General features: G+C 36.5%; 1 protein-coding gene across 1 annotated transcript in view; it reads left to right on the top strand.

Moving 5' to 3' along the window:
* Nucleotides 1-4733: 4733 nt before the first annotated feature.
* The window catches only part of LOC126979353 (uncharacterized), a 32400-nt gene continuing 25273 nt past the window's right edge, over nucleotides 4734-11860 (top strand). Inside the window, exons 1-2 of the mRNA XM_050828593.1 lie at nucleotides 4734-8498; nucleotides 9496-11854. Of these exons, the coding sequence (XP_050684550.1) occupies nucleotides 4893-8498; nucleotides 9496-11854 (5965 nt within the window). The 5' untranslated portion in view covers nucleotides 4734-4892. The remainder of the gene's footprint in view (nucleotides 8499-9495; nucleotides 11855-11860) is intronic.

Here is an 11860-nt window from a genome sequence, read left to right as displayed (position 1 = left end):
TTTAAATTTTACGAAAGCATGGGTGTACATTGCTCCAAAGACAAATGATCAAAGGCAGAATATTAAATAAATAAATATTTATGTAATAAGAAAAATTTCAACATTTATTGTGAGTGAAGGATATTATATATTTTATGAGCATAAGATATTATGATACATTTTTTGATGACTTCTAGGGCTTGTCATGTTCGCTTAAATGGCATTGCTTGTGAACCGCGTTGACGCTAGTGATCAAAGCTCTCATTGGGGATGACATGACATCGAATGTTAGATTTCTTTTAATTTTATTTCTTAATTTCATTCACTGCTCGCATAGTAAATTTACTTTGCTATTATTGCACCCTTGAAGTTTATAAATGTTTTGGTCCAAAACTGTAAATAAAGCATATCATATATTATTATGTATAAAGTAGGTAAATATTTATTTTATTTGCATATATTATGCGGTTTTTGGCGTGAGACACGAAGATGGAGAAGTTCATGCACAGAGCCAACAAGGATAGGATGGTATTTTTGGATACCCGCAACCTATTCCAGGATCCATCAACACGACATCTGATGATCCCGACAAAGCCCTGACATCGGCAAAAGTATTGTAAAACTCGCAGTATTAACGTCGCAATTTTATCAGGATATGATATGTGTCATCATATCGTATCCTGATAAGAGGAGATGAGAGTTGACATGTGTATTAGCATAAACAAATGACTCTAAACGAATAACTTATGAAGACACATTTTATATGTAGATTATCCGAACAATCCACTGTCTATTTTAGCTTTTATCAACATTAAGGAAAGTGTACGCGCTTTTTTTGAAGGTACCCATGACGTATCGTCCCGGAAACACCGCAAAAAGAAGATCAAGCCACAGCTTTGTGGTACGTGGAAGAAAGCTCCTTAAAAACCGCAGTGTGGAGGACCGCATTCCCCCATTCCGCGACCTTCTCAAGAGGGGACTCGATAGAAGACTCAAGTTTCTCCCGGCACTGGTCGACGATTTCCCGAGAGAGACCTGCATGGCCCGTATATACGGCATCACCAGTGCTGTCGTCTGCATAGCAATGTATGTTGGAGGTTTCCAACATATCATTGATATGGCGAAGATACAGCGTGGGAGATAGCACACAGCCTTGAGGCACTCCAGCATTCACGGGCTTCGGGTTTGAGCAATATCCGACGACAACGACCTGTATGTTGCGCCCAGTGAGGAAGCTGGAACGCCACTTGCACAAGCTCTCGGGAAGCCCAAATGATGGAAGTTTTGAGAGAAGCGCCTTGTGCCATACACTAACAAAGGCCTTCGCTATATCCAGGCTAACTGCCAGGCCTTCTCCTTGCTTTCAATAGCAGCCGCCCATCTATGTTTTAGGAATACCAGAAGATTACCTGCCGACCGACGATGGCGAAAGCCGTACTGTCGGTCATTGATCAACTGGTGACCCTCTAGGTATACCAAGAGCTGGCGGTTGATTATGCTCTCCATGATTTTGGAGAGCAGGGAGGTAATAGCAATAGGCCTGTAGTTTGCCGGATCCGAACTGTCTCCTTTTTTTGATCGGAGGGACAAGGGCTGACTTTCATGAGTCAGGGACTACGCCTTTTGATTAAGAGTGCCGGAATAAACGCGTTAGCACCGGCGTCAACTCAGGGGCACACGTTCTAAGCACGATTGGAGAAATGCCATCCGGCCTGCTCGACTTCCTGACGCCTAACGAAAACAGAGTTCGCCTAACAGTTTTCTGTCTGAACTGTACTTCATCATAGAGCTCTGACACCGCGGGATGGTCGGCGGTGTTTTTCCGTTGTCGTCAAGTGTCGAGTTGGAGGCGAAAAGAGCGCACAGGAGCTCGGCTTTCTCTTTAGCCGTATGGGCCAGGGTGTCATTCCTCATGTGCAACGGCGGCATGGACGGCTGGTTGAAGTTACCAAGAGCAGCTTTCGACAACGACCAGAACTTGCGTGTTCCGGTCGGGTCACTGGAAAGCTGCTCGCCGATTTTGACGACGTGCTTAAACTTCGCACGGGCGATTTGCCGCTTAAAAAATCTGGAGGCACGGTTATATTTCCTCTTAAGAACTTTGCAGTTCGGATCCTTTGTGCCCAGCGACGCAACCTAAGTTCGATACGCCTGTGTTTTGCAGTCAGATGCTGCTTTAACTGACGCATCGAACCAGGGCTATGATCTGCCACCGATCGGTACTATAGAGCTTGGTATAAAAATATCCATGCCCTGAACGCATCCTATCCCAATCTGCTGACTTGTAGTGCCAAACGCGGCGGGTCGCTGGTGGTCTGCGACGTTGGCGTCGGATAGGCACTACACTCCTGACCAGGCAATAGTCGGATGTTCCGAGAGGGGCGTCGACAAAGACCTGGTAACCATCGGGATGTGTATTCAGCAGAAGATCTAATAAGGATGGCATGTGGCTATCGACATCCGGGAGCCGGGTTGGCGACTCAACCAATTGGGACGGACCATACGCCAATGCAAAATTATGCACAGATCGGCCTGCGTAATCTGTGGTACGTGATCCAAGCCATTCGGCGTTGTGCCCGTTGAAATCACCCAAGACTACGATTTCAGCTGAGGGGATCTGTGCAAGCACGTCGTCAATTGCCGCTTGAAGGCAGCCCATGAGATGATCGTTTTCTGTGTTACCACTGAGCCGTTCCGTGAGTTCACTCAGATATGTGAAGAATTCCTTCGGGAGCAACTCTTCATCCATACATCTGTTGTTGTTACAGATCTTGACACCTCTCCTCCAAAAAATCTATTAATCGACCAAGGTATACAATAAATATTGATATTGCACGTTGATTGCAGAACCGATACTTTCTCGAAAAGTGATATTCGCCAGATAATTTTAATTAGTCTTCTTCAACTCTTGGTCGATGGTGCTTCTAAATCCCAAATCGTAAGGGCGATGACACACATTGAATGATGTGTTATGATGGTTATAACAAATGTGTTCTAATAAATGACTTCAAAAAAGGAATAGGTTCTTAATTCGTCGGTATGTTTTTTTTATGTTTGTTCCCTCAGAACTTTCGACTGGGAGAACCGAATTTGATCATTCTTTATTTACCCGTGTGGTCGGTGTCAGATAAGGTTTGTAACTACACACAAAGTAGTAGTATAGCCAGTTATAGGTGAGGTGTGCGTGAGTCGCACGCGCGAGAGCGGGGCCGCGGAGGGAGGACACCGATTCCAAAACTAACAATAATCGTAACTAGAATTTGATAAATTAATTATATTGTGTTTAATTGATAATTTTACAATACGCAATTATTTTTATACTTTTTGGTTCGTATTATATCTATTGTTTTGGAAAAGTGTTTTTGAAGTCGGATGATGTTTGTTAATTTTTTTTTCAGTTTAAGGTTATTATAGAAACACAATTCATAATCATTAATGTCAGCTTTAGCGTACTTTGCGCTCAAAATAACGTTGATAGAATAGTCCCGCTTGCCAAAAGTCACTCTCCATAACTTTCTTTGCTTACTATTGGATACCACCAGATATATGGGCTTGAATGTCTGACTCAGTAACATCGCTGAGTTATCATTACTAGTTCTTGATACATAAATTTATCTCAGTCAGGATTTTATTAGCCTCTAGAGTACGGCTCATTTCTCCACCTATATAATATCTTGTCTTAAAATGAAGTTTCAAGTACCTGAAGAACCCTACTATAGTGGTTGCTTTATCAACCAAATCACAGTTCTGGGAACTCCGCTATCTAGTACATATCAGTTGAAATATTGACAGTAAATAATATTTATTGCGTCGTAATCTTTTCTTGTACTTTACCGAAATAGTTATTGGTAGCTGCCATATTTACGTTTTGTGTACATCTTTTTAAATGAAAAAATACCTGTAATATTACAGAATTATAACATTAATTGTTTATTATTCAACATAGTTGCCAACCACTCAAAACGGCGACATTACAATGATCCCAAAACGCCATAAAATCTGCTCTTGGTTAACAACAACTGCACAATATCGCCTAAAGGTCTACCAAAGTCTAGATTTGTTCGTCACAAACCGTAATCGTAATATAAAAGATATCTTTACCAGTTTCTAGCAAATTCGTTAATGTTCTTATGAACATAAAGAAAATTATCAAGAATATAATATGGAGATGCAACAGTTTTTGACTGTTTGGCCTAGGTTATAAATAGTGCGAATAGCCCTGTTCTGCAGCAGAAAGATGGTATTGATATCGGCAGCATTGGCCCATAACAATATACCATAGGACATAATACTGCGAAGATAACTAAAGTTAAAGTATGAAGTAACTAAAGTAAATATTTTCTCTGACATTTCATACTGATAAGTAAGTAACTTGTTTTGAATTCCTCAGGTGATAAATCCACGTGCCGTTAGTGAGTTGTTTTAAATCAATTACCATGATGTAATCTAGTCTCAGTGTATGTGTGCAACTAAAATAAGAGATTTTATTGTTAGAGTGCGTCACTTGACAGTGACAATAAGCACAGCGTGGCTTCGCTTCTTTTAAATCGGTATAATAAATATCACCTAAAAATTAGTTGTGGTAGAAATATTCCACAATTTGTAGTGCTTTTCAACTTTTGTATTTATAAGGAGGTAAATGTAAAAGTGGTGACAAACCCGGAAACTATAATAATAATAATAATAATAATAATAATAATAATAATAATAATAATAATAATAATAACCCCCCCAATAAGCCCCCCCAGGGGACCACCTTGCCGTGGTGGGGGGGCTTAAGGAAAGCTTGAACAAATTGTCATTAACTTCTTGACCAAACCCTATCTCGTTAAGGTAGAAGGCACAAATACTTTACAAAGTCACCAACACCTAGACACACCTTTCCGACCAACGGTCCCAACAACCCATTCAATATGGAGACACGCTCGATGAAAAAACGTAAAATTGGACCGCTTCCCGGGGGCGATCGCCGGGGCACACCTGGAGCTGGCGCTGGGTGTCTCAGCATGCGAACCGTCAGCGGTGAGGAGCTGAACAGGCGGGCTCCCACCGGATCATCCGAAAATACTACAGCCGAAAATGACAGACTGACTGACAGGACTACTCCAACGGAACCTTATAGTCCATGTACCATCTCATATACACCATCCATTCCCTCCTCACCCCTTTCAAGCAGATATTCACCCACACCGACCTTGGATGCTGCGCGGGAGGCAAATGCCTTTTTACTCGCGTCCACCAAAGCCGGTAAACCGAGAGTGCGCATGAAATGGAGTAAAGAAATGAACCTATTCATTATGCGCACCTATTACTACATCACGAAATTAGAGACCGACCTAACCACCTACAGAAAACAGTTGCATGAACTCTTCTTACAAAAATATCCGGATTTAAACGTTACAGAACAAAGAATTGCGGATCAAAGAAGAGTAATAGTAAAAAACAAACTCTTAAATCAGGAAACTTTAAATCAAATTAAAGAAGAAATAAAGTCACAACTAGAAATAGAAAATGAAAATCAATTCCATATTAACATTAGTGAACCAACAAACGATGTAATTCCATGTTCTTCCACTCAAACAATACCAAACACACAGCACAATCAATCATTAAATACATTCTCATATAATATTCAATCATTACAAACATTCTCATATATCACTCAGACATCACATAATATGCCTACACAGACTGAATTTGTTACTATAATGATGGAAAACGACATTGATACGGTATTAGACCATAACCCAGGTACGAACACTGAAATAGAAGAAATTTGTTATAAATTCAAAACAGCACTAACACAATATTCAGGAATGGACCCACTAGTCCGTCCAAAATTGCCTAAACTTAGATACAATTCTCACCTATTTCAACTAGTCAATATGTTTAATAGCGATATCCTGTCCCGATTTATTTCCGACGACACAAAACTAACTGACATACATACGATAGTGTATTGCGTAGCCTTAGTTATCTCTGAAGAACTTAACTATAAGGTCACAGAATATATTAGAAGCACAAGGCCCAAAGACTGTTATAAACCACCATGGCAAATAAGGTTAGAAAAGGATATAGTAAAACTCAGAGCAGACTGTGGGCGACTCACCCAGTACATCAATAACAATAGATCCCGTAAAATCATTAAGCATGTTAAAGCAATATTTAAAACAGGAAATACACACACTAAACATGAAAATAGCAACATTAAACCGGAAGAATTTTTAGACACTTTAAAACAAAAATTAGCACTCAAAGTTCATAGACTTAAAAGATACAAAAAGGCACAGGAAAGGAAAAATGATAACACAATGTTTAGCACTAACGAAAAGAATTTCTACAGAAACTTACACAAACTAAAAACAGATACAGTAAACAATCCTAATGTGCCCACACAAGAACAACTGGAAACGTTTTGGTCAGGCATCTGGGAACAACAAGTACATCACAATGATAAAGCTGATTGGATTATAGAAGAAGAAAATAAATGGAATGCAATTGAAGAAATGGATTTCACAGAAATAACTGAGACAGACATAAATAACATTACAGTCAGATTGCATAACTGGAAATCACCAGGGATAGACAAAATTCATAACTTTTGGTATAAAAAATTATTTTCTTTACATAAAATCATGGCCAAAAATATTACAGATATCATTATTGGTAAACAGAAAATTCCAGATTTCATTGCTACTGGAATAACCTATATGCTTCCAAAATTACAGATATCTCCACTCCCTTCACAATATAGACCAATCACATGCCTACCAACTATATATAAAATATTAACATCAGCCATAACAACAAAAATCAATAAACATGTTGAACATTATAATATAATAGCGGAAGAACAAAAAGGATGCAGGCGAGGCCACATGGGATGTAAGGAACAGTTAATAATTGATTCTACTATTCACAAACATGCGACTTCAAAAAATAGAAACCTACATTGCACATATATAGACTATAAGAAAGCTTTCGATAGTATCCCACATTCTTGGTTGATTAAAATATTACAAATATATAAAATAAACCCAAAAATAATAAACTTTTTACACGATATTCTGTCTAGATGGAAAACCACACTTTATTTGAATACAAATCAAAACACCATCACAACTAGAGAAATAGCCATTAGAAAGGGTATCTATCAAGGCGATTCCTTGAGTCCTCTGTGGTTTTGCCTCGCCTTAAACCCCCTGTCACATTTGCTGCGTGATTGTCGTGCAGGATATCGCCTCAAACACGATATACAAGAAACAATAGTCTCTCATCTCATATATATGGATGATATTAAGTTATATGGAAAAACAGAAATGGAAATGAAAAAATTAATAGATACTACAGCACAATTTAGCAAAGATATTAATATGGAATTTGGTTTGGATAAATGTAGAACACTTCACATAAAACGAGGCAAGATACGGCCGGGCGATTATGCAGTTAATGATATCGATATAATTAGAGCCATGGAACAAACCGAACTATATAAATACTTAGGATATAAACAACTTAGAGGATTAGATCACACAGAAATCAAAAACACTTTAACAATAGAATTTAAAAAACGAATTAATGCTCTTTGTAAAACTCAATTAACAAGCAAACACCTTATTAAGTCCCTAAATACATATGCTATCCCAATTCTAACATACTCATTTGGTATCATAAAATGGACAAAAACAGACATAGAACAAATAGAGCGGACGATTCGCACCACACTAACTAAGCACAATAATCTACACCCAAAATCTGCAATAGAAAGACTTACTATCAAAAGAGAATATGGAGGAAGGGGCCTCATTGATTTGAATCATCTCTGTCAAAAACAAGTCGGCAATTTAAAAGATTTTTTCCACTTAAAATCACAGACCAGCGAAATTCATAAAGCCATTGTTAAAAATGATATTAACTTTACTCCACTTAATTTACACGAAGACATAAGCACTCAAAACACTCGAAGAAACGATCCCCAAATACAAAAACTTGACAGCTGGAAGCGAAAAGTGTTACATGGCCGCCATCCTCACGACCTAGAACAATCCCACATAAACACCGCCGCCTCAAACAAATGGCTTAAAATAGGAAACCTATTCCCAGAGACCGAAGGATTTATAATAGCGATACAGGACCAAGTTGTCAACACCAAAAACTACAGAAAATTCATAATCAAAGACCCCTCAATATCAAACGATAAATGCCGCAAATGCCACGTTCAACCAGAAACCATCCAACATATTACCGGAGGATGTACAACACTCACACAAACAGATTACACGCATAGACATAACCAAGTAGTCAATATCATTCACCAAAAGTTAGCACTCAAACACAAACTCATACAAAACACAAACACACCTTATTACAAATATAAACCACAAACAGTTTTAGAAAACGATACATATAAACTTTATTTTGATCGCGCGATACTTACAGACAGAACCATTCACTACAATAGACCAGATATAACGCTCAAAGATAAATTAAATGAAATAACCTACCTTATAGACATTGCTGTTCCAAACACTCATAACTTACAAAAAACAATTTCTGAAAAAATCAACAAATATACTGAACTGAAGGATGAAGTGGCTAGAATCTGGAACCAAAAAAAAGTATACGTAATTCCAATAGTCCTTTCCACCACAGGTGTTATCCCAAACCATCTGTTACATAGTCTTAAACTACTAGAACTAAAGGAAACTCTTTACATAACCTTACAAAAAGTCGCCATCTTAAATACATGCCGAATCGTTAGAAAGTTCTTACAAATTGACGAACACGACATTTCACCCTACACATAAATTTAACACACCACACGCTGCATTTACTTGGTTTCGACCCGTAAATGCAGGCAAACCAGCGAAAGGCTGAGAAAAATTATAAAAATAATAATAATAATAATGATAATAATAATAATAATAATAATAATAATAATAATAATAATAATAATAATAATAATAAAAATAAAAATAATAATAATAATAATAATAATAATAATAATAATAATAATAATAATAATAATAATAATAATAATAATAATAATAATAATAATAATAATAATAATAATAATAATAATAATAATAATAATAATAATAATAATAATAATAATAATAATAATAATAATAATAATAATAATAATAATAATAATAATAATAATAATAATAATAATAATAATAATAATAATAATAATAATAATAATAATAATAATAATAATAATAATAATAATAATAATAATAATAATAATAATAATAATAATAATAATAATAATAATAATAATAATAATAATAATAATAATAATAATAATAATAATAATAATAATAATAATAATAATAATAATAATAATAATAATAATAATAATAATAATAATAATAATAATAATAATAATAATAACCCCCCCAGGGGACCACCTTGCCGTGGTGTTGGGGCTTAAGGAAAGCTTGAACAAATTGTCATTAACTTCTTGACCAAACCCTATCTCGTTAAGGTAGAAGGCACAAATACTTTACAAAGTCACCAACACCTAGACACACCTTTCCGACCAACGGTCCCAACAACCCATTCAATTTGGAGACACGCTCGATGAAAAAACGTAAAATTGGACCGCTTCCCGGGGGCGATCGCCGGGGCACACCTGGAGCTGGCGCTGGGTGTCTCAGCATGCGAACCGTCAGCGGTGAGGAGCTGAACTGGCGGGCTCCCACCGGATCATCCGAAAATACTACAGCCGAAAATGACAGACTGACTGACAGGACTACTCCAACGGAACCTTATAGTCCATGTACCATCTCATATACACCATCCATACCCTCCTCACCCCTTTCAAGCAGATATTCACCCACACCGACCTTGGATGCTGCGCGGGAGGCAAATGCCTTTTTACTCGCGTCCACCAAAGCCGGTAAACCGAGAGTGCGCATGAAATGGAGTAAAGAAATGAACCTATTCATTATGCGCACCTATTACTACATCACGAAATTAGAGACCGACCTAACCACCTACAAAAAACAGTTGCATGAACTCTTCTTACAAAAATATCCGGATTTAAACGTTACAGAACAAAGAATTGCGGATCAAAGAAGAGTAATAGTAAAAAACAAACTCTTAAATCAGGAAACTTTAAATCAAATTAAAGAAGAAATAAAGTCACAACTAGAAATAGAAAATGAAAATCAATTCCATATTAACATTAGTGAACCAACAAACGATGTAATTCCATGTTCTTCCACTCAAACAATACCAAACACACAGCACAATCAATCATTAAATACATTCACACATAATATTCAATCATTACAAACATTCTCATATATCACTCAGACATCACATAATATGCCTACACAGACTGAATGTGTTACTATAATGAAGGAAAACGACATTGATACGGTATTAGACCATAACCCAGGTACGAACACTGAAATAGAAGAAATTTGTTATAAATTCAAAACAGCACTAACACAATATTTAGGAATGGACCCACTAGTCCGTCCAAAATTGCCTAAACTTAGATACAATTCTCACCTATTTCAACTAGTCAATATGTTTAATAGCGATATCCTGTCCCGATTTATTTCCGACGACACAAAACTAACTGACATACATACGATAGTGTATTGCGTAGCCTTAGTTATCTCTGAAGAACTTAACTATAAGGTCACAGAATATATTAGAAGCACAAGGCCCAAAGACTGTTATAAACCACCATGGCAAATAAGGTTAGAAAAGGATATAGAAAAACTCAGAGCAGACTGTGGGCGAATCACCCAGTACATCAATAACAATAGATCATGTAAAATCATTAAGCATGTTAAAGCAATATTTAAAACAGGAAACACACACACTAAACATGAAAATAGCAACATTAAACCGGAAGAATTTTTAGACACTTTAAAACAAAAATTAGCACTCAAAGTTCATAGACTTAAAAGATACAAAAAGGCACAGGAAAGGAAAAATGATAACACAATGTTTAGGACTAACGAAAAGAATTTCTACAGAAACTTACACAAACTAAAAACAGATACAGTAAACAATCCTAATGTGCCCACACAAGAACAACTGGAAACGTTTTGGTCAGGCATCTGGGAACAACAAGTACATCACAATGATAAAGCTGATTGGATTATAGAAGAAGAAAATAAATGGAATGCAATTGAAGAAATGGATTTCACAGAAATAACTGAGACAGACATAAATAACATTACAGCCAGATTGCATAACTGGAAATCACCAGGGATAGACAAAATTCATAACTTTTGGTATAAAAAATTATTTTCTTTACATAAAATCATGGCCAAAAATATTACAGATATCATTATTGGTAAACAGAAAATTCCAGATTTCATTGCTACTGGAATAACCTATATGCTTCCAAAATTACAGATATCTCCACTCCCTTCACAATATAGACCAATCACATGCCTACCAACTATATATAAAATATTAACATCAGCCATAACAACAAAAATCAATAAACATGTTGAACATTATAATATAATAGCGGAAGAACAAAAAGGATGCAGGCGAGGCCACATGGGATGTAAGGAACAGTTAATAATTGATTCTACTATTCGCAAACATGCGACTTCAAAAAATAGAAACCTACATTGCACATATATAGACTATAAGAAAGCTTTCGATAGTATCCCACATTCTTGGTTGATTAAAATATTACAAATATATAAAATAAACCCAAAAATAATAAACTTTTTACACGATATTATGTCTAGATGGAAAACCACACTTTATTTGAATACAAATCAAAACACCATCACAACTAGAGAAATAGCCATTAGAAAGGGTATCTATCAAGGCGATTCCTTGAGTCCTCTGTGGTTTTGCCTCGCCTTAAAGCCCCTGTCACATTTGCTGCGTGATT

The sequence above is a fragment of the Leptidea sinapis genome, chromosome 3 (genome assembly GCF_905404315.1).
Source record: "Leptidea sinapis chromosome 3, ilLepSina1.1, whole genome shotgun sequence".
Classification (NCBI taxonomy): domain Eukaryota; kingdom Metazoa; phylum Arthropoda; class Insecta; order Lepidoptera; family Pieridae; genus Leptidea; species Leptidea sinapis.
The sequence above is the reverse complement of the archived record's forward strand: the minus strand, read 5'-3'. Positions and strand labels throughout refer to the sequence as shown.